This window comes from Terrapene carolina, unplaced genomic scaffold, assembly GCF_002925995.2.
Source record: "Terrapene carolina triunguis isolate 2854851 unplaced genomic scaffold, T_m_triunguis-2.0 Scaffold32474, whole genome shotgun sequence".
NCBI lineage: Eukaryota > Metazoa > Chordata > Testudines > Emydidae > Terrapene > Terrapene triunguis.
The window spans coordinates 6269-30106 of NW_020696825.1; the positions used below are offsets into that span (position 1 = coordinate 6269).

General features: G+C 52.4%; 1 protein-coding gene and 1 pseudogene across 1 annotated transcript; one reads left to right on the forward strand and one right to left on the reverse strand.

Moving 5' to 3' along the window:
* Positions 1-7784: 7784 nt before the first annotated feature.
* LOC112125222 lies at positions 7785-7948 on the reverse strand (annotated as a pseudogene).
* An 890-nt stretch (positions 7949-8838) lies between these two features.
* LOC112125221 (E3 ubiquitin-protein ligase TRIM39-like) lies at positions 8839-23429 on the forward strand (the record flags this gene model as incomplete). The annotated part of the gene is made up of 6 exons (XM_026663108.1): positions 8839-9434; positions 16466-16561; positions 18181-18411; positions 18932-18954; positions 19054-19157; positions 22855-23429. Coding segments are annotated over 6 exons (1625 nt in total), but the record flags the coding sequence as incomplete, so codon positions are not given.
* Positions 23430-23838: the final 409 nt, after the last annotated feature.

Below are 23838 nucleotides of genomic sequence, written 5' to 3' on the forward strand. Positions count from 1 at the left end.
ACGGCCCACTCCTGCAGCATTTCAGTGGTATGCTCCAACCAGGGTTCAAACTCCTCTACCCCAGCAAAAAACCTTAACTCACGACAAGAGTTTGACGTAGCCTGGGCCAGCACAACCTTTTCCAATGTTTGCCCCAGTGCTTTTGCCCAATCATAAGCTGAGGCTGCGGCCCCTGAGCTAGAGGCTGCAGAGCTGGGGCCCAACAAACCTGACATATTAGCCATTATACAAACAGCCATTTCCTCAAAATATAAACACAATGGTTTCCCAATTTGTGGAACACTCAACAGGTGCTTCTGGGGAGTACTGACCCAGGGATCCCGGACGAGCCCCCAAAAATGTAACCCTTCTGCCCGTCTGAGTTGGCAGCAACAAGGGCCGGGTTTGGTATCTAGGGGTTCAGTTTCAATAACACAATGCAAAACCAGCTCGAGCCCCCACCCAGTGACCTGGGACAATTACATACCACCCCCCCTGGGCGCCTCTAAGAGGCAATACTTCCCCTTTCGCAAGCACAGAGTCCGAGTGTAGCAAAAGCCTTTTAATAAAGGAGGGAAACAATGCGGTATTATATTGGGGAAACACCACAAACAGGATTCATAACACAAACCATGAGCAAATGACCCACCCCCAAGTAAGTTTGGCAGTGTCCTTTTCCCCTCAGGGTCTTAAGCCCAGCAACCCAACAGTCACTGCACCCACAGTTTCTGAACTTGGTCAGTGCATCCCCCAGAGTTCAGAAGTTCATCTGCAGAGTTTACCTCCCAGGCAGGGTGGAAGTGGAGGGAGGTATGGGGGGGGGGGCATCTTACATGCTGCGCTGCTCAGGTTGACAGCCGAGTGCCACACCTCTCCATGGGGTTCTGCTGCAGTCCTCACTGCCAGCTGCGCTTCTCCACCAGCCGTCCTGGGGTCTGCTCCTCTCCACCAGCCACCCTGCTCTCCAGTCCGCTCTGCCAGCTGGCATGCTATCTGCTTTGCTCTGCTTGCTGCTCACCAACTTGTCTTCAGGCCCCATGCCCACTTAACACAGCTCTCAGTGATCTCAGTTCTTAGAAACATCAGCTCTTTAGCGAGTTTAGCTGGAATTAGGGGAGACTGAGTGCTGGTGCCCCACTAGCCCAAAATAGGTCTAATACTTAGACCTAGGTATCAGAGATTTCAGCTCTGCAGCATGTAATAAGACTCCTAGTAGAGTCAAAATTAGCTCTGTTATTACACAGTGGAGAGAGAAGGGATCAAAGTGACATTTAGGACCCACACTACCAGGTACACACACCTGTCTCTTCCCCTCCCTCCCCTCACTGGGTTTTGGAACCCATGTCCCTTGCCTAGCGAGTGCTGCTTAGTTGAGGGCGAGTCCCTCCGTCATAAAATGCCAAGTACAGTTCTACTGTCCTTGATTCATGTAACCAGGATAACAACCCTTTATTACTCCTGCCCCAATAACAAAGAGACTGGGGATCCCACAGCACCAAAGTGACCATTTGGGCAAGCAGTGGCATTATTTAAAACAACACCAATTTATTTTCAACCTATGTAACCCTCCTGCCCATTAGAGTTGGCAGCAACAAGAGCCGGGTTCAGTATCTAGGGGTTCCGTTTCAATAACACAATGCAAAACCGGCTCGAGCCCCCACCCAGTGACCTGGGACAATTACATACCACTCCCCTGGGTGCCTCTAAGAGGCAATACTTCCCCTCTCACAAGCACAGAGTCTGAGTGTAGCCAAAGCCTTTTAATAAAGGAGGGAAACAATGTGACATTATGTTGGGGAAACACCACAAACAGGATTCATAACACAAACCATGAGCAAAAGACCCACCCCCAAGTAAGTGCTATGTAATGTTAACAGCTTGGTTCACCGTGGAAGAGTGTACCCATTGTTCTCTAAAATGTGTCTTTTTAAATACTACTCTCCCTTTTTTTTCCCTCCCGCAGCTGCAAATGTTTCAACGCTTACTGTATCATCTTCATCCCAGAGGCTAGCTAAAATTAGAAGGTGAAAAAAATGCACTCGCGATGACGTTCTCTGAGCTCATGCAGTCCTCCCACACGGAAAGAGTCCAGCAGAATGCGTGGAGGCAGACAATGTCAGAGTGCAGGAAAGCACAAAATGAACAAGAGGACAGGAGGGACGCGCGAGAGGACAGGGGGGACAAGCGAGAGGAGATGTGGCATCAGCGTGATGAAAGGAGGCAGGAAGCAATGCTCAGGCTACTCAAGGATCAAACTCATATTCTCCAGCGTATTGTTGAGCAGGACAGGCAGCAGGAGGAACACAGACCACCGCTGCAGCCCCTGTGTGACTAACCGCCCTCCTCTCCAAGTTCCATAGCCTCCTCACCCAGACACCCAAGAACGTGGTAGGGGGCCCTCCGGCCACCCAACCACTCCACCCCAGAGGACAGCCCAAGCAACAGAAAGCTGGCATTCAATAAGCTTTGAAGTGCAGTGTGGCCTTGTCCTTCCCTCCTCTCATCCTCCACCACGCCACCTGTTGCTTCCCTCCTGCCCCACCTCTCCCAGGCTACCTTGGTAGTTATCCCCCCGTTTATGTGACAAAGTAATAAAGAATGCATGAATTTTGAACAACAATGACTTTATTGCCTCTGTAAGCGGTGATCAAAGGAGGGAGGGGAGGGCGGTTTATTTACAGGGAAGTAGAGTGAACCAAGAGGGCAGGTTTTTATCAAGGAGAAACAAACAGAAATTTCACACCGTAGCCCCCTGACCAGTCATGAAACTGGTTTTCAAAGCTTCTCTGATGCCCAGCGTGCACTGCTGTGCTCTTCTAATTGCCCTGGTGTCTGGCTGTGCATAATCAGCGGCCAGGCGATTTGCCTCAACCTCCCAACCCGGCATAAACATCTCCTCCTTACTCTCACAGATATTGTGGAGCACACAGCAAGCACTAATAACGATGGGAATATTGGTTTTGCTGAGGTTTAACTGAGTCAATAAACTGCACCAGCGTGCTTTTAAATGTCCAAATGCACATTCTACCACCATTCTGCACTTGCTCAGCCTATAGTTGAACATCTCCTGACTACTGTCCAGGCTGCCTGTGTATGGCTTCATGAGCCATGGCATTAAGGGGTAGGCTGGGTCCCCAAGGATAACTATAGGCATTTCAACATCCCCAATGGTTATTTTCTGGTCTGGAAAGTAAGTCCCTTGCTGCAGCCATTCACGCAGACCAGAGTTCCTAAAGATGTGAGCGTCATGTACCTTTCCCGGCCATCCCACGTTGATGTTGGTGAAACGTCCCTTGTGATCCACCAGTGCTTGCAGCACCATTGAAAAGTACCCCTTTCGGTTTATGTACTGGCTGTCTTGGTGCTCTGGTCCCAAGCTAGGGATATGCGTTCCATCTACCACCCCACCACAGTTAGGGAATCCCATTGCAGCAAAGCCATCCACTATGACCTGCACATTTCCCAGAGTCACTACCCGTGATAGCAGCAGGTCAAAGATCGCTTTGGCTACTTGGATTACAGCAGCCCCCACAGTAGATTTGCCCACTCCAAATTGATTCCCGACTGAGCGGTAGATGTCTGGCGTTGCAAGCTTCCACAGGGCTATCGCCACTTGCTTGTGAACTGTGAGGGCTGCTCTCATCTTGGTATTCTTATGCTTTAGGGCAGGGGAAAGCAAGTCACAAAGTTCCATGAAAGTGCCCTTACGCATGCGAAAGTTTCGTAGCCACTGTGAATCATCTCAGACCTGCAACACTATGCAGTCCCACCAGTCTGTGCTTGTTTCCCGGGCCCAGAATCGGCGTTCCATGGCATGAGCCTGCCCCATTTTCACCAGGATGGACAAATTGTCGTGGCCCGTGCTTTTAGAGAAGTCTGTGTCCATGTCGTCATCACTCTCGTGACCGCCCTGCCGTCGCTGCCGTCGCCTCCTCGCCTGCCTTTGCAGGTTCTGGTGCTGCATATACTGCAGGATAATGCGCGTGCTGTTTACAGTGCTCATAACTGCCGTGGATCTGAGAGGGCTCCATGCTCGCCTTGCTATGGTGTGTCTGCAAAAAAAAAAAGGCACGAAATGATTCTCAGCCATAGCTCTCAGTGAGGGAGGGGCGACTGATGACTGTAGCTATCCCACAGTTCCCGCAGTCTCCGCCAACCACTTGAATTCTGGGTTGAGCTGCCAATGTCTGATGGGTCAAAAACATTGTCGCGGGTGGTTCTGGGTACATGTCATCAGGCCCCCCCCTCCATGAAAGCAACGGGAAAAAATCGTTTCTCGCCTTTTTTCACGGTCACCGTATGTCTCCTGGGTGCTGCTGGCAGACGCGGTACTGCAGTGCTACACAGCAGCATCCCCTTGCCTTGCCTTGCCGACGGCAGACAGTGCAGTATGACCGGTAGCTGTCATTGTCATCCCGTGGGTGATCCTGGCTGGCCTCGGTGAGGTCAGTCGGGGGCACCTGGGCAGACATGGGTGTTCCTGGCCGGCCTCGGTGAGGTTGGTCGGGTGCGCCTGGACAAAAATGGGAATGACTTCAGGTCATTCTCTCTTTAAGTTTTGTGTAATGGAGATTCAGTCCTGCCTGGAATATGCCAGCTGGAAGCTTCTGCCTCAGGCTGCTCTCCCAGTCGGCAGCACCATGTGGTCGCACCTACCCCAGCCTGCACTTTGCTCCCATGGCTCATGAAGCCTGGACAGTAGTAAGGAGCAGTAAAGTCAGTGTTGTTTCAAATTCATGCATTCTTTATTAATTCATCACAGAAATGGGGGGATAACTGCCAAGGTAGCCCGGGAGGGGTGGGGGAGGAGGGAAGCACTGGATGAGGTAGTTGTAGGCGCACCCCCTAGAATGGCATGCAGCTCATCATTTCTGCGGGATGTCTGGGGCTCTGACCCAGAGCAGCCGTTTGCCTCTCTGGTTCTTTAGTAGGCTTGTCTGATATTCCAGGCAGGACTGAATCTCCATTAGACAAAACTTAAAGAAGAGAATGACCTGGGGAGTCATTCCCATTTTTGTCCAGGCGCCCCCCGACCAACCTCACCGAGGCTGGCCAGGAGCATCCACATCTGCCCAAGTGCCCCCGACCGACCTCACCGAGGCCGGCCAGGAGCAACCAGGAGATAGCAGCAGACAATGCAATATGACTGGTAACCGTCTTTGCCAACTTGCAAAGGCAAGGAGCTGCTGCCGTGTAGCACTGCAGTACCACGTCTGCCAGCAGCACCCAGGAGACATACGGTGACAGTGAGCTGAGTGGGCTCCATGCTTCCCATGGTATGTTATCTGCACGAGTAACCCAGGAAAAAAGGCGAGAAATGACATATTACCATTGCTTTCATGGAGGGAGGAATGGGGTGGGGGGCTGATGACATGTACTCAGAACGACCCATGACAATGTTTTTGCCCCATCAGGCATTGGGAGCGCAACCCAGTATTCCAATGGAGGGCGGAGACTGTGGGAACTGTGGGATAGCTACCCACAGTGCAATGCTCCAAAGTCGACGCTAGCCTCGGTACTGTGGACGCACACCGCCGACTTAATGCGCTTAGTGGGAACACACAAACGACTGTATCAAATCGATTTCTAAAAAGTCGACTTCTATTAAATCGAACTAATTTCATAGTGTAGAAGTAACGATCTGTGTTCCTGGCTGTGGCAGAGCAAATCCCTCTCACAGAGACAGCCCCAACCCAGGGCACTGAGCTGGCGGGGGTGTGCCAGTGCAGGGGGGGGGTCAGTGCCCCCCGCAAACTGCTATTCCCGCTCTCCGGCGGTCACTGGGTTCTCAGTAATTCCCCTGCCCAGCACCACTCGCCACAGCTTGCTCCGACTGCGGGGATGAAGCAGCGCCCGCAAATAGCCCCACCCTGTTTGCACTCCCCTGCGCCGCTTCCCCGCCGCCCCTTCCTGGGTGGAGGCAGAACGAGGAAGGTGGAGGGAGGGGGGTGCAGCGGGGAGAGGAGCTGAAATCCGGAGTGACTGAGTGGAAAGGGGAGGGCGGGAAGCAACAGCTGATCAAGGGGGGGGGGAATCAGAACGGACTGACTGTGACTCAGGCACTGCCCGGCTGGAGCTGGCTCGGCTCCTGCAGGCGCTCAGGGGAGCAGAGCCGGGGGGGTCAGGGCTGGCAGCAGCTCTGGGACTCACAACCCCCCCGGGAGCAGAGCTGGGGCGAGGAGGGGCCGCTGGTGCAGAATCATTTCCTGCCCAGCCCGAGCCCTTTCTGGGTCTGTGACTGTTGTGCTGGGATCAGCAGCCCGGAGAGGAGGAGTCCGTGGGATTCCCGGGGCGTGGAGCCAATGGGTTGGATTCCGGTAAATCACATGAGTTCCCCGGCCCCTTCCAAAACAGGAAACAGAAGCGGGAGGGGGAGCAAATAGCTTAGATGAGGCCCTGTCCCTGCTGCTCAGTGGCACTCATGCTCCCAGCCACCGACACCCCCTGGAACCTCCCCCTCATCTCCCCAGCACCCCCCTCCCCAGCATCCCCCCCACACACTTCCCCAGCAGCTCTTAGTCACAGCAGCACCCTTGCCACTAGGGTGACCAGATGTCCCGATTTTGTAGGGACAGTCCTGATTTTTGGGGCTTTTTTTAAAATATGGGCTCCTATTACCCCCCGTCCTGATTTTTCACACTTGCTATCTGATCACCCTACCTGCCACCAACATGATGATTGAAATGGGAGGGTGTGCAGGATCCGGTCCTAGTCGGCTCTCTCATATATTATTGCTCCATATTTCATACAGTGGGAGGTGATTCATGAAGAGGGTCTAAGTCAGAGGTTCCCAAACTTATTTGGCCTACCGCCCCCTTTTCAGAAAAAAAATTACTCAGCGCCCCCCTGGAAATCTACCTTCTTTAAGCGAACAAACAGAAAGATGCAGTGATAAATTTGCGTTCTTTTATGTATCTATATTTCTACCTACGTCCTACAATATAGTAAAGAAAGATGTGTTATTAGAATATCGCCCACGACATCAGGTATACAGTGTTTTTTGCGTAAGACGGCAAAAGACAACCAAACTAAAATACTAATGAAACTAATAAACTGGGTTTTGTTCTTTGCTCAGCATTAGATATATGTATTTGATATTAAATTGTCAAATATCAAACTAAATTTATCAAGAAATAATTAATTTAAAAAATAATCAATATGCAATTAAAAATCAGTTAATAGTTTTAATTTAGTTTGCCCTTATTTAAATAATTGTTCCTTATTAACACACACCTTATTTACCAATTAACACAGATGATTCGATAGATGTAAATAAATGTTAATAGTTAACAGTTTTTTTACGATTTCATTCCCCTGTTTTCATTAATATTGTAATAAAAATATGACAAATATATTGACTGTACACTTCAAATAGTACTCTACCGACACAAGCCTGCTACGATTTTATTATTAGTAAGCACTAGAGACACAGAAACGTACGGTAGATAGGTAAGAAAATGTATAAAAATACTCACGTGTAAATTGCTGTTTTATTGAAAAAACAATAATACAATTTGCTTTGTATGTGATCTGTAATCCGTAAAGATCGAAGGTATCGAATATGAATAAAATTTTTTAAATACTTATTGCACTATTGTTAACTGCTTTTTACACAATTCAGAAACAATCTAAATTAGATTTCATACATGTCGCCTATTTATAGTATCGTATTGTAAACAAGTCATTACACGCACATATTCCTGCCGATGCATGCTGGACTTCCCGACAATGCGCGACACGCTCGCCTGCCAACACTTGCTTGTTAAGAGCTGTTGGCGAACTTGACACCTGATCGGTTATAATCTGTGAATTTATTTGGAAAATAAAGTAATCACTACAACTTTAACTCTATGTTACTCAACAGATTCCATCCTCTGGACGGGTGTTTGTAGTTGTTCATCAAAAAAAATTAAACTGATAAGAACAGACACTACACTTTGATCTTAGCTCCAAGGAGCCGAGAAGCGATGTGTAACCCACCAGGGCTCCGCTCCCAGCTGCCCACCCCCCACTCCCCTGGCCCCTGCCAGGTCCACTCTTCTCTGGTCCCCCAAAACTCCTGGTCCCAGCCCATCAGTTTTTCCCCCTTGAGTGTTCCAGCCCCAAGCACCCACTGGGTCACCGACTATGCTGGACAAGGGGTGTTGCCAGACTAGGGAAGTCCGGATTAGGGAGGTTCAACCTGTAGCGTCAATTATTATTTTCTGTGATTATTTATTATGAAAACTGTACACTAAGCAGTACAATGACATCCATGTGCACAGTGTTAACCAAGTAGGGTGACCAGACAGCAAGTGTGAAAAATCGGGACAGGGGGTGGGAGGTAATAGGAGCCTATATAAGAAAAAGACCCAAAAATCGGGACTGTCCCTATAAAATCGGGACCTCTGGTCACCCTATAACCAAGACGTGCTAAGGAAAATAGGAGTAACCAATACACTGCTTTTAAAAAGGAATTAAAAATAAATAACTAAAATAGAGTGAAGCTGCATTTACAGTGGCTTATAGGAAACAGAGTAACTGTCAGGCCATGGGAACAGCAGGTCAAAGCCACATAAAGTGACAATACATTATTTTATGTAACAAAGACATATGGGGCAATGTGCTTTAACACCACAGCCCTGGGGAGAGGGGTGCTGAGATGGGCCAGCAAGGAACACCAGCCTCTCTGCCACATGTCCTATTTTGGCCACCACTGCAGATGGCTCACCCCACTGTGGTCACTTTTATCCCCTCTGCTCCCAGTAAGTCTGTTTAGGCTCTTTCTGTATGAAATTGCCTATTCGTTTCTTTAAGTTGCTTGTTTGGAGGCTTTTCAGGGCTGTGGCTTCTTCCTATTTTTTTTTTTTTTTTGGGTAGAATATCCTGCTGGAGCGCATGATTGGCTCCCGGTTGCACAATCTGCTAAAAGAAGCTTTAAAAGGCTGCTTGCCGTTGATTTTTTTCCTTTTGCTTTCGGGTTGCCTGTGGGTGTGGTTGGTTGGGCTGCTGGCTGCCTGCAAAGGGCAGAGAGAACAGACACCCACCCAGCTGCGATGGCCTCTCCAGCTACAGCAGGGGACATAAAAGATGACGCTATTTGCTCCATCTGCTTGGGGTATCTGACAGAGCCGGTGACTATAGCGTGTGGGCACAACTTCTGCCGAGCCTGCATCACCCAGTACTGTGAGCAATGGGGAACAGGGACACCCCTGACCTGTCCCCAGTGCAGAGCCCAGTTCCAGAAAGGGGAGTTCAAACCCAACACCCAGCTGAACAACATTGTACAAAAGCTCCAACAACTGGGGTTAAAACCAGGAAAAGGGCAAAAGGAGAAACTGTGTGAGAGACACGAGGAACGTCTCAAACTCTTCTGTGAGGAGGATGGAGAAACCATTTGCTTGGTGTGTGAGAAATCCCGGGACCACAAGTCTCACACGGTGGTTCCCATAGAGGAGGCTGCCCAGGAGTACAAGGTAGGAAATGCTGTTGACTTTGCTTAATTAAATCCCTTAAGGACACCAGGTTTATTGTCCTCTCAATCCAAGGACAATCTTTTACACCTGGCTGCCTAAGGTTAGGCACCTAAACGAAAGGGCCTGGTTTTCAGAGGGGTGAGCACTGGGGGTTCTGGGTAATGGAAAAAGATCCAGACTTTTTTGCCCCAACACTGCAAGTTTCAGTGCCTGATAGAGAGAGGACAGGGCTGATGGCTCTTTGTGCACCTGTAACCCCTCTGCCAGGTGGAGTGGGCAGCAAGAAGGGCCGGGTTCAATATCTAGGGGTTCCTGTTCAGCATTACAACACAGAACCAGCTCGAGCCCCCACCCAGTAACCTGGGCAAACCACACCCCACCCTGCGCGCCTCTGAGAGGCAATACTTCCCCTCTCTACAGCACAGAGTCTGAGTGTAGAAAACACAGGTGCTGGCTTCCTCATTTCCCCAGGGGTGCTCAAGCCCTGCTCTGCACAGGCCCCGCCCCCCACTCCATCCTTTCCCCCAAGACCCCACCCCCACCCCACCTCTTCCTGCCCTATTCTGCCCCCTTACCCTGTTGTCCCACAAACTTATACAGGATCGTTTTAGGGGTCAAGGCAAAGATGCCACATTTATTATTAATCTGTAACTATTAGCAAATACCTTAATGCTTACACACATACACACACACACACACACACACACCAAAATGTTCTGCAGCTGCTGGATAGTTACCAGTCCTGATTGTAGTTTGAGTTCGCAGCTTGGGATCGGAGCTCGTGGCAGCTAACTGGCCAGGAAAGCTGAGCACGAGGAGGAGCCGGGTCTCTGTCGGGCGCGCACCGATGCTCCTTGATGTTGATAGCAGAACGTTACCCAAAGTCTCTCATCTCACCCTTCCTTTTTTATAGGAGTTTAGTTTGGATTCAAAGTTCCTAGGTCTCGCTGTGTCACGCCGCCTCTGGGTTTGGTGCTTGATCACCCGTCAATTGCAGGCGTGACTGTCAGCCTGGGACCTGGCTTTGATCTTCCTTCTGTTGTTTCTTTTTAGGGTGGATGCTTCTTGCTTGAGTTAGGGCTGTTGTCTAGTTCTTCAGCCTTTGGTATTTGAACTTTATCTCATCAGGACGGGCTGGTGCTGGAGGTTGATTCTATCACCCATGCATCCCTCATTCACACATCTCAACTAGACTAATAAAATTACAGCAGGGTTTGCAACAATGAAGGTTGCAGCAAGCCCTTACAAAATAGAGTAAGCGTTTTAAAATGGGGTTTGAATTACAATATGGCACAGAAGTTACAATGTAGGCAAAATGGCAAGTGTAATGAAAGTTACAATGTAGGCAAAATGGCAAGTGTAATGAAATGGTGAACAGAAGTTACAATGGTACAGGATAACTAAAAACAATTTCATTCACATTGGTTCTACAACCCGAGCGCACCCTGCCCTCGCTCTGCCCTCTCCCCCCAATGCCTCCTGCACACTGCTGTATAGCTGATCCACGGTGGGCAGGGGGCACTGGAGGAAGGGGGAGGAGCTGATCACTCTTTTTTCCCCTTGATTGCTTTAGCCCTGGAGCCCCCACAGAGTTGGTGCCTATCGTAGAAAAGAAACTTTAAATGAAAGGAGGGAAGTAACCTGGCATTAATTAAGGAAAATGCTGCAAGCAGGATTCATAAACATAAAACCGTGAGCAAAACACCCACCCCAGAGTGTGATGGGCAGCGTCTTCTGCCTCAGGTTTTTTAGTTCTACAACCAAAAGTTCCTTTACAAGTCCCTCACCGCACCCCACTCACAGTGGTGGTCCCAGGTGAGTGAAGACTCAGAGATATGCCTGGTGGAGGGGAGGAAGAAGGCACCTTGCTTGCTCCTCTGTGTCACCACCCTGCCACATACCCAACTGGTCCACTCCACCGGCCGCCCCACCAGCTGTTACCTGCTTCTCTACTATAAGCTCTACAGATCAGTCTCTTGAGGTTCTACCCTGCTCTTAGTGATTGTCAGCTCTTAGGCTTTGTCTACACTACGAAGTTTTGTTGGCAAAAGTTATGCCACTTTGATTAAAGCCGCTGTTGCATGTGCTCACTAGCTCCTTGTGCAGGCAGAGCACATTCACACTAGCCGCTCTTACATCCACACAGAGAGCAGCACGGTTAGTAGCGATCCCACTGTGAAAACTGGCTGCCAGGGTGCTTTGCAGAGGTGAAAGTGGGCCGGTGCAGGCCGGAGCAGTGCTCTGGCAAGAGCTGGCCACTGGCCCGGCCCACACACAGCCGACATTTGCTTCCCCGTTGGCGGCCCTGCCGGTAGGTTCCAGCAGCAAGGCCGCAGTAGCGAGGTTAAAGCGTTGCCACCGCAGTGCTGCCAGACCCTACCAGCAGGGCTGCCAACAGGGGGGAGCAAAAGGGGCTGCTGCCCTGGGCCCCAGCTTTGGGGGGTCCTGTGGGGCCCAGGGTAGCCTGAGGGATTAGCAGGGGGCCTGGCACCAGCCAGCAGCAGGGGTTGGGTGCGCCCCCGCACTCACCGCAGCCGGCGGGAAGCGGAGCAACCCAGCCCCAACCGTGTTGCTTGGGGGAAGGAATTAAACCACCCCCCTCCCCGCACTCACCAGTGGTGGGAAGCAGAGCCCCCTTGGCCCTTCTGCCCCAAGGCCTCACCCCTTCTGGGGGGGCAGAGCCACCCGCCCTGTTAAGGACGCCGGGCCTGGTGCAGGGAGCACTGGTAAGTCCTGGTGTCTACTTTCACTGACAGGGCTCAGAAACAGCCAGGAAGTACTGGCACTTCTCTGTGACTGCCTTGTTCTCCAGGATCTCAGCTTTCACTTTGTGTTACACTCACTCTCCAGCTGTTCTGGTTGTGAAGAAAACCTCAAAACTGACCCACATGTAGGGATGCAGAGAGCTGGGCACAGCAGCTCGGAGAGGGGTGAACAGCCCCAGTCCCTGAGTGGGGGGTGGGCTCAGGTGCCTGGGGATGATCCTTTAAATATCAGCATTGTTAACAATGTCATTCCCCTTGTGAGAGCGGAGAGGGAGAGTTACAGCCCAGCACCACGTACTGCCAGTGACGCCTCCTGCCGGTGCCACAGGCAGGTGATGTTTGGGAGATGCCACCTCTTATTTTTTCCCCAGTAAAGAAGGTCCAGGCCCAGAGAGCCTGGGGGTATATTCTAGCCCCATGTGGGGAGCTGGGCAGAAGGAGCCCCTTGGAGCCAATCAGTAACGCCACCCTATTTTGAACATTGCACCATCTCCTGTGAACAGACCATGCTGTCTCCTTTTGGTGACTCACATGGGCGGAGCTTATTTTGTGGGTGGAGCTTCAAAGAATCCAGCCACCTTTGTCCCTCTGCCCTCTCCCCCAGTCCGATTCCTCCTCATTTATGAAGCTGTTTTGATGGGTGCCAAGGCCGCTTCTCCTTCTGTCTCTCACTAGCCCCTGCTGGCTCCCTCGCTCAGTGCGTCTCTGCAGCAGCACACAGGGGTGTCACCGAACAGCTCCCCAGGAGCTCTCAGCAGCAGCAGCAGCCTGGGCCCTTGGGCAGAGAGGGGGAGAGAACTCGAGGGCCCAGAGAAAAGAGGAGTAAAATGGGGAGATCTCTGCACAGAGCTCATGAGGGGCTCTGGGGGGCTGCCCTGGGTGCTGCACAGAGCCAGGCTGACAGGGCAGGAGCACGTCGCTGTGCCGGGTGAAGGAATCACACGCTGTCAAAGGGGAAGAGAGCCCTGGGGTATTACAGCTCTGAGCAGTTATAATTATGGGTGGCACATTCCCCCAGACCGAGTGTGTTCCCTGTTCCTCACTGACCTCCAGCCACCTCACAGCTTCACCCTGTACAGTTCATGGGACAGCACTGGTGTCAGGCTCTCAGCTGCTGCCTGAGGGAGGCCACATGAGAGCCTGGAAAGACAGATGAGAGCACCGTGTGGATCTTGTTCCTGGCCTAACGAAGAGAGGGAAGAGCATCTTTGCAAGCAGGGTAGTGAGGAGGGCTTTAAACTAGGTTTCACCGGGGGAAGGAGACCAAAGCCCCGAGGTAAGTGGAGAAGTGGGATAAAGGAAGGAAGCACCAGCAGGAGAGTGCAAGAGGGGAGGACTCCTGCCTCAGACTGAGAAAGTAGGACCATCAGCAAGTTATCTTAAGTGCCTATACACAAATGCAAGAAGCATGGGAAACAAGCAGGGAGAACTGGAAGTCCTGGCACAGTCAAGAAATTATGATGTGATTGGAATAACAGAGACTTGGTGGGATAACTCACATGGCTGGATTACTGTCATGGATGGATATAAACTGTTCAGGAAGGACAGGCAGGGCAGAAAAGGTGGGGGAGTTGCATTGTATGTAAGAGAGGAGTATGACTGCTCAGAGCTCCAGTATGAAACTGCAGAAAAACCTAAATCTCTGGATTAAGTTTAGAAGTGTGAGCAACAAAGGTGATGTCGTGGTGGGAGTCTGCTATAGACCACCAGACCAGGGGGATGAGGTGGACGAGGCTTTCTTCTGGCAACTAGCAGAAGTTACTAGATCACAGGCCCTGGTTCTCATGGGGGACTTCAATCACCCCAATAACTGCTGGGAGAGCAATACAGCAGTGCATAGACAATCCAGGAAGTTTTTGGAAAAATGTAGGGGACAATTTCTTGGTGCAAGTGCTGGAGGAACCAACTAGGGGCAGAGCTCTTCTTGACCTGCTGCTCACAAACAGGAAAGAATTAGTAGGAGAAGCAAAAGTGGATGGGAACTTGGGAGGCAGTGACCATGAGATGGTCGAGTTCAGGATCTTGACAAAAGGAAGAAAGGAGAGCAGCAGAATATGGACCTTGGACTTCAGAAAAGCAGACTTTGACTCCCTCAGGGAACTGATGGGCAGGATCCCCTGGGAGAATAATATGAGGGGGAAAGGAGTCCAGGAGAGCTGGCTGTATTTTAAAGAATCCTTATTGAGGTTGCAGGAACAAACCATCCTAATGTGTAGAAAGAATAGTAAATATGGTAGGCGACCAGCTTGGCTTAACAGTGAAATCCTTGCTGATCTTAAACACAAAAAAGAAGCTTACAAGAAGTGGAAGATTGGACAAATGACCAGGGAGGAGTATAAAAATAGTACTCAGACATGCAGGAGTGAAATCAGGAAGGCCAAATCACAATTGCAGTTGCAGCTAGCAAGAGATGTTAAGAGTAATAAGAAGGGTTTCTTTGGGTATGTTAGCAACAAGAAAAAGTCAAGGAAAGTGTGGGCCCCTTACTGAATGAGGGAGGCAACGTAGTGACAGAGGATGTGGAAAAAGCTAATGTAAATGCTTTTTTTGCCTCTGTCTTCACGAACAAGGTCAGCTCCCAGACTACTGCACAGCATGGGGAGGAGGTGACCAGCCCTCTGTGGAGAAAGAAGTGGTTCAGGATTATTTAGAAAAGCTGGACGAGCACAAGTCCATGGGGCCGGATGCGCTGCATCAGAGGGTGATAAAGGAGTTGGCTGATGTGATTGCAGAGCCATTGGCCATTATCTTTGAAAACTCATAGTGATCAAGGAGGTCCCGGATGACTGGAAACGGCTAATGTAGTGCCCATCTTTAAAAAAGGGAAGAAGGAGGATCCGGGGAACTATAGGCCAGTCAGCCTCACCTCAGTCCCTGGAAAAATCATGGAGCAGGTCCTCAAGGAACCAATTTTGAAGCACTTCAAGGAGAGGAGAGTGATCAGGAACAGTCGGCATGGGTTCACCAAGGGCAAGTCATGCCTCACTAACCTAACTGCCTTCTATGACAATATAACTGGCTCTGTGAATCAGGGGAAAGCAGTGTATGTGTTATTCCTTGACTTTAGCAAAGCTTTTGATATGGTCTCCCACAGTATTCTTGCCAGCAAGTTAAAGAATCATGGGCTGGATAAATGGACTATAAGGTGGATAGAAAGCTGGCTAGATCATTGGGCTCAATGGGTAGTGATCATTGCCTCCATGTCTAGTTGGCAGCTGGTATCAAGTGGAGTGCCCCAAGAGTTCGTCCTGGGACCAGTTTTGTTCAATATCTTCATTAATGATCTGGAGGATGGCGTGGATTGCACCCTCCGCAAGTTTGCAGATGACACTAAACTGGGAGGAGTGGTAGATACGCTGGAGGGTAGGGATAGGATACAGAGGGACCTAAACAAATTAGAGGATTGGGCCAAAAGAAATCTGATGAGGTTCAACAAGAAGTGCAGAATCCTGCACTTAGGATGGAAGAATCCCATACACTGCTGCAGACTAGGGACCGATTGGCTAAGCAGCAGTTCTGCAGAAAAGGACCTAGGGGTTACAGTGGACGAGAAGCTGGATATGAGTCAACAGTGTGCCCTTGTTGTCAAGAAGGCTAATGGCATTTTGGGCTGTATAAGTAGGAGCATTATCAGCAGATCGAGGGACGTGATCCTTCCCCTCTATTCGACATTGGTGAGGCCTCACCTGGAGTACTGTGTCCAGTTTTGGGCCCCACACTACAAGAAGGATGTGGAAAAATTGGAAAGAGTCCAGCAGAGGGCAATAAAAATGATTAGGGGGCTGGAGCACATGAGTTATGAGGAGAGGCTGAGGGAACTGGGATTATTTAGTCTGCAGAAGAGAAGAATGAGGGGGAATTTGATAGCTGCTTTCAACTACCTGAAAGGGGGTTCCAAAGACGATGGATCTAGACTGTTCTCAGTGGTACCAGAAGACAGAACAAGGAGTAATGGTCTCAAGTTGCAGTGGGAGAGGTTTAGGTTGGATATTAGGAAACACTATTTGACTAGGAGGGTGGTGAAGCACTAGAATGGGTTACCTAGGGAGGTGGTGGAATCTCCTTCCTTAGAGGTTTTTAAGGTCAGGCTTGACAAAGCCCTGACTGGGATGATTTAGTTGGGGATTGGTCTTGCTTTGAGCAGGGGGTTGGACTAGATGACCTCCTGAGGTCCCTTCCAACCCTGTGATTCTTTGATTCTATGATACTCTCCACCCATCAGACAGGCAGACTAATGGCTGTTTATTGCATGCGATGTCCCTGCAGGAGAAACTCCAGGGAGCCCTGGGCCCTCTGAGGAAGGAGCTGGAGAAGGCCCTGGCGCTGACATCTAAAGAGAAGAAGGAAACCACGGAGTGGCAGGTGGGTGTCCGGGTTTATCTCTCCCTGAGCCCTTCCCCCTGCAATGCTCCCAGGGATGAAGGAGCTGTGAAACTCCAGGACGAGGGTATGAACCTGCTCTGGTTTCTTGCCCCATGACACAGGCTTGGTGCCAGCAGGATCAGGCCGTGTCTCTGGTGGGGGTTTCAGCACAGCAGCTACTGTACGTGGCAGAGGAGGGGCAGTTCCTGGCCCTAGTGAGGTGGTGCAAACTCACCCCAATGCTCTCTGATAAGGGCAAATTCTCCATAGTGGGTGCAGTGTTTTCACTATGCCATGAACCCTGTTTCCCTCCTGCAGGTGGGGGTGGTGTAGAGGCTGCTGCAGCCAGCGGGATTCAGGGGCCTCCATAAAATAGCTCCACAGTGTGTCTGCAGCCTGGAGGACACAGGGATTGTTCCTTCTCCATCCTCTCCCACCCCCTCCCCCACAATCCCTGCAGTGCATCTGCCCAGTGCCTGGGCCAGACACTAGAGCTGGGAACTCGGGGGGGGGGGGATTTACCCCATGGCTGAGGTTCAAAATCACTCGCTGGGCTGGGGCACGCTGGGAGCTGAGCTCTTCTGAACATCGAACCCAGTTGTGGGTGCTGAGCTCTTTGGAAAATCTGCCCCCAGGGTGCATCTAAATGGCAACAACAGGTAGCTGCGGGCTAGTCACTGAGTCATTACCCAGGGAGCTGGGTGGGCTTGTACAGCCCCTGCTGCTGTGGCGTCACGGCTACCAGCACCCGAGCAAGCTGGGGTGTGTCTTCATGTGCTGTCTTCACTCCTCCATTGCAGTGTGGCCACCCCCTGAGTCAGCAGAGCCAGGGGTGGGTCAGTGTAAAGCCAGGCAGCGCTCGCCCACTTCGCAGCCTTTGCTGCCATCATGTGGCCACTTCATCCCAGTCACCTGCTACTGTTACTGTGATTTTACCTGTGCTTGTCTGTAGCCAGGTGATGAACCCAGGGGACAAAATATTTGTGCCGGTTCACCTGCCTCTTACAGTGAAATCCCTGCAGAGAGCGTGGGGGGTGTGAGGAAGACACTGGCTGGTCACTGGACACATGGGCATGGGGCGCTCAGGCACGCTGGGTGAGGCCAAAGCCAGCTCTGACAATGTCCTGGGTGTCCAACACCCATGTGAGCCCCAGGATGCCCCCAAAGGGCTGTTAGCACCAGCCCTAGGTAGTGAACTTTGCAGCCCTGGGAGCAGGTTGTCAAAGAAGGAGCATCGCCCATATCCCGCTGTGATGGCTCCCCTAGATGTCTGAGTGCCCAGCACTGGACACCCAAATGCCCCCATGGATGCCCAGTGTGGCCCCCTGTAAATCTCTCCTGGTCCCTCGATTTCTCCCCACTCCCTTGTGTCCATCCCATGCCACCTGCAATAACATACTGCGTCTTTACAAAGCACCCTAGACAACCCCGCTATGGAACTGGCCTTATTAACTCTGAACTAAAACAAACCCTTTATGGTACATTTCTCAAAGAAGTAAATTTCCTTACAAACCTGATAGTGATTTAACATTCCCTGCTTCATGGAGAGAGGCCCTGTCTGTGTAACGCAGCATCTGGCTCATGTTTTCTCTGTGCCTTTCCTATTTTTCTATCTCCAGAGGAAAGTGAAGAATAAGAGAGAGATGATTGCAGATGAATTTAACAAGCTGCACGCACTGCTGAGAGAGGAGGAGCAGATGCTTCTGCAGAGCCTGGAGGAGGAGGAGAGGGAGACTCTGCAGAGACTACAGGAAAATGTCACCAAACTCTCCCAGCAAAGCTCCTCTCTGCAGCAGCTGATCACAGAGTTAGAGGAGAAGTGTGAGCAACCAGTTATCGAGCTGCTAACGGTGAGATGGCATCAAAATTCTCTGTCTTCATCCAGAATTATAACTCAGATTCATAGGTCTGGATTCCAACAATGAGAGTAAATGTGTTCTGTGGTTACAGACAAACAGAACATCCGGCTAAGGGCTCCATCAGTTCCAAAATATAGCAGTTCATGTTAGAGGGGAATTCTCCTCCTGGAGATCCCAGGAGGCCACGGGAGATTAAATGGATGACACAAAAATGATACTGAGCTAAACCCATCCCTGCTCTGACCCCAGAACATTGGACCCAACACAGTCGATAAACACAGATACTGATGGGTTGGGTCCCTAGAAGGGAGAACCCTTTAGCTAAATTCCTGTCTCACCTACATCAATGAAACAAGTGTTAAGGCAAAATGCCATATGAGTTTTATCACAAAACAGTGAAGCCTGGAAAGGTTGATTTGTTTTCTAGGTGAAAGGTTGATGTGCAGAGTGAAAATTCACTGTTTTTTACACGTGCTTTTAACTAAGAACATTGATTCTCTTTCTCCTCCAGGATGTGAAAAGCACATTGAGCAGGTACGTTTCCGAAGTTCATTGCTCTTATATCCTTGGTAGCGGCTCTGCAGTGATGTGTGCACAGAGCAGCTGAGTGATGATGGGATGTTTTCTTCATAGGAGTGAGAATGTGAAACTCCAGGAACCAGAAGCTGTTTCTACTGACCTGAAGAATGTGTATAAAATTTCCCTTGACATGAGGGAAGCGCTGAAGAGATTTGGAGGTGAGTGGAGTCTACTGGGACATTCAGCTGTGTTGTGCCTGGGGATCTGGACAGAGCCTGGGACCCCAGGACACGCATGCACCCAGTTGACAGGCTTGGAGCTGTGTGATAGCTGGAGGCTGATGTGCTCAGTGCTGGGGAGTTTGCCTGATATTTACACCCACTAGGGTTGCCAACTCTCCCAGACCGGACGTCATTGACACAGTATGGCATCCGGTCCATCTGGTCCGAGAGAGTTGGCAACCCTCGCACCCACCGGCTGGTATATTCCCAGGTATCTGACCAGGCCCCATCACTCTGACATCCTGACCCCTCCATGGCTGAGTTAATTGGTGTCACTGAGCCAGGTGCTGTGAGGTCTGGACTGGGCCCATTGTGCAGGGTGCTGCACAGACTGATAACGGATGATGTGTCCATGCCTCTCTCCTGGGACATGTGAGGGCTGCGTTGTGTGGCCACCGCTCAGCACTGCCCCAGCCCTCATTAGCCAAGGCTGGCCGAGCTTTCTGAGCTGGAGCAGGGGCCGGTCTGGCTGCGGTCTGACCTGGGCCTTGTGTTACTGGGTAACAAGCTGAATCCCCATCTGCTCTGAGCACAGCCCAGTTTGAGGTTGGGTCAGTGGTTTGCTGCTCAGTGAGTGAGATTCACTCACAAGAGTGTGACCCTGTCACAACGGCTGAGTGTGAGCTGCCCCCGTCCAAACCTCTCCCCACAACCCCAGCGAGGAGACCGGGGGCAAAGGCAGAAACCTGACAGCGAGGAGGGACAGAGAAGAAACTAAGGCAGAGGAGAGGGAGAGTGGGAAGGTTCAGTGAGCTCGGTCTGTGACTGTTGAACTGGCCCTTTCATCCTACCCCCGCCGCTCCTCTCTTCCCCCCCCCCCCCAGCAGGGGGCAGTTGAAGGGGCCAAGCTGGGTGTGTCTGTCCCGGCCGATGGAGGCTGAGCAGTCGGTGCCGGCTGCAGGGCCAGGATCTCAGGGGAGCAGGAGCCCCAGGCTGTGGGGGAAGCAGCTTCCTCTCTGTGACTGGCTGGAGCCAGCACATCCCTGCTCCCCTCCCCGTTCACTGCTCCCAGCCCAGCACAGTCTGTGCTCACTGGACCCTGAACACGGCTGGGCTCTGGGCCATTCCACACATCTGGCCCCTGAGCCTGTCGGGATCCTGAGCCAGTCACCTCAGTGCCTTGTTCTAGGGGATAACCAGCCCCTAGGGAGCCTCCTGTCACCCCCCCCCCCCAGAAGCCCTTTCCTGGGCAGGGTCCCAGGCCCTGAGTCACTCGCTGACTGCTCCAGGCTGGCCAGGCCCAGGGTCTCCAGCAGGGCTGTTGATGCTGGCACCACGCTCGCTGCCAGAGCTCCCAGCCCCTGACCCAGCCCGGCCTGTTGTCCCAGTGCTGCCCCCTCCCCTGCGGGTGGGGACGCTGCTGCTCTCAATGGCTGAGTCCCTCTCTCTGCCGCTGCCTCTGCTGCTGTGCTCGCAGGCTCAGCCCGTGCCAGGGCCAATGCGGCGCTGCTGGGGCTGCTCCTTCCCTCGGCACCTGGGTTCTCTGTGTCTGGGGCAAATGGCGGGTGAGTGGGCAGGGACCTGCTCAGAGACACACGCCCTGTGCTGCACCCAGAGGGCAGAGACCAGCCAGGGCTGGGCAGCAAAGTGCCACTGCGCTGGGATTAACCCTTTCCTTTCACCCACCGCAGCAGCCCCGGCCGGTCAGTGCCACTCGACTGCCTACGCTCTGACCCCAGCGACCCGGGTCCGAGAGCTCGGGGGAGTCACTGGGTGAATGTGTGGGGCAGAGTAACCAGGCCTCCCTGTGCCCCAGAGTCCCCGTGTGCAATGGGGAAGGCCCCGCGCTGTCATGCAGCCCTTAGGGGCTGGGCAGTGAGTGTTATTATTGATATAGCGCCCACGAGTGAGCCAGGCACTGCAGAGACAGAACAAGGGGCTGCCAGCCCCACAGGGCTCCTGGTCTGAGTGCGGACAAGGCCCAGCAAGGGCAGCAGCAAACCTTGGGGGAGGGGGCACGAGGTTCCCATTGTGGGGCCAGCCCCTCCCTGAGCCCATCCTGTGCCTGTCTTCTGGGTGTGGTAGACAGGATTGTAGTGACCCTGATGGCTCCATGCTGGGCCCTGGGTCACCCCCCCCCCCCCAGGGAACAGGACAGGGTAGAGGCAGCCTGAGGTCGGGGGGAGCTGGAGGCTGTGGGGGAGGGGGAGCTGCCTGGGAGCTGGGACAGGGACCCTGGAAGCCAGGTAGGTGGCCCAAAACCCTGTGCTGTATTCGCTCCAGGTTCCTCACTGTCCTCAAGTCAGGAGTCCTCAGTCCTCCTTCCCAGAGCTGGGCTTGGATTAGTTTCCATCCCCTCCTGGAGCTGGGGTCATTTCAGACTGTGCCTTTATTCTCTGCATCCACTTTCTCCAGCCAGGGGCAGCTCTCCAGGGTTTTGTCCTGCTACAGCTGCTGCTGTCATCAGGGCTGGCTCCAGGCACCAGCTGAGCAAGATGGTGCTTGGAGCGGCAGATTGTTGGAGGCGGCATTCTGCCCAATCCTAGGGTGGCACGGCCGCTTTTTTTGTTTGTTTTGTTTTGTTTATTTTTGCTCCACCCCTTTGCCCCCCATGTCCCTCTGACACCTGTCCTACCCTCACCCCTCTTTGTCCCCTTGTCACCTGCACCTTCTCCCACCCCCTCCTTTTCCCCTGGTGCCAGCCTCTCCTTCTACTCCCCCTCTGCCTCCCTAGTGCCTGCCCCTCTGTTCACCTCTTGTGTCCCCTGGTGCAAGCCCATTCCCTTCCCCCCATCCCCCAGTGCCGCCCACCCCTTCTCTAGCCCAACCTTTGGATCCTTGGTGCCCACCCCTCTCCTCATCTCTCTCTTTCCCTTGAAACCAGTCCTGTCTCTCAAAAATACTCTATGGCCCAGATGCATGCCCCTCCCCTTCCCTCTTACCCCCTCTGTGTCCCCCCCTCCCATCACCCCATTCTGCTCCCTGGCACATGCCCCTCCTCTTGCCCTCCTCCAACCACTAGTGACAGCCCCTGCCCTAGCCAGCCCCTCTGCCCCCAGGATCAGGATCCTGTCTCACTCTGTTCCCCTGGTGCCTGCCCATTCCCTCCCCCCCCCATGGTCCTGGCACCTGCCCCACTCCTCATCCTCCCCCACCCCCTGGCACCAGTCCCTCCCCTTGATTCCCTCTGTCCCATTGGAGCCCCCCCCCATTCCCTCACATCCTTCTGCTCCCTTGTGCCCACCCCTTCCCTTGCTTCTCTGTGTCCCCTGGGGTCCATCCCCTTCTTCTGCCCTGGTGTCCACCCCTTCCCTCACCCCGTGCAGCCCCCGGGAACCTGCCCTTCCCTTCAACCTCTCTGGTACATGCCCCTTTCCTTGCCCGCCCATTGTCCTTGTGCATGCCCCTCCCCTCTGCCCCTCCTCCTCCTCCTACTGTCACCTGCCCCTCCCCTTTCCTCTCCCAGCATCAACCTTTTCCCTCCCATCCCCTGCCCCCACTGACACCTTCCCACCCTCCCCCGCTCCTCCTGCCCTTTTCCTGCTCATTGTCTCCACACAGACAGATGGACCCTGACTCCTGCTCAGGCAATAACCTCCCCCCCCCTGCAATTAACAGGGATGCAGCTTAATTTCCCTTTGATCCCAGTGATCAGCCCCTGCCCCTGGCACTGACTCTGTGACTTTCTCCCCAGTGGACGTGACTCTGGATCCAGACACGGCTAATCCCTGGCTCAACCTGTCTGAGGATCGGAAATGTGTGAGACTCAGAAGCACACGCCAGGATCTGCCTGACAATTCTGAGAGATTTGATCCTTGTGTCTGTGTCCTGGGCACTGAGGGGTTCATGGGAGGGAGGCGTTACTGGGAGGTGGAGGTGGGAGACAAGACGAGGTGGGCTCTGGGGATTTGTAGGAAATCTGTGCGCAGGAAGGGGCTGATCACACCCACACCGGCGGATCGATACTGGGTTGTGTGGCTGAGTGCTGGGGAATACAAGGCCCTTACCTCCCCCTGGGTCCTCCCTGTGAGCGTCAGGCCCAGCCGGGTGGGGATTTTCCTAGACTATGAGGCGGGCGAGGTCTCGTTTTACAATGTGACTGACAGATCCCATCTCTTCACTTTCATTGGCACCTTCTCTGGGACGCTCCGCCCTTTCTTCTGTCCTAGTCTCAGTGCTGGGGGTAAAAACGTGGCTCCCCTGATAATCTGCCCGGTCCCAGCTCAGGCCAGAGCTGTCCCTGACAGTGTTACAGATTTTCATTACTAATCTGCCTGGAGCATCAAGTGATCAGGCTGACACCTCAGGATCATTTGGGGAGAAGATGACGTAACACACCAAGTGTTAAAATTTTAAAACTTTATTAATAAAATAATAAAATACAGCAGAGAGTCCTGGGAACGCTGCCATGTCACTCAGGGGAAGAAAGAAAGCATTAGCGCCCCAAGCCCTCACCCACTTTCATACTCACACACGCACTACCCAAGACTGGCCAGGCCTGGGTGTAATGCAAGAAGAAGGGGGGGTGGACGGGAGTTCTTGCCCTGGGCCTAGGTCATCGGGGAATCCGCTGTAATCTCTGAATTGCTCCAGCTCTCAGGAGGGTTTTTAAGTCCTGGGTTCCTTTGGGGGTGTCATTGTCCAGGGCCCTCTGTGCCTGGTGCTCTTTGTACCAGTC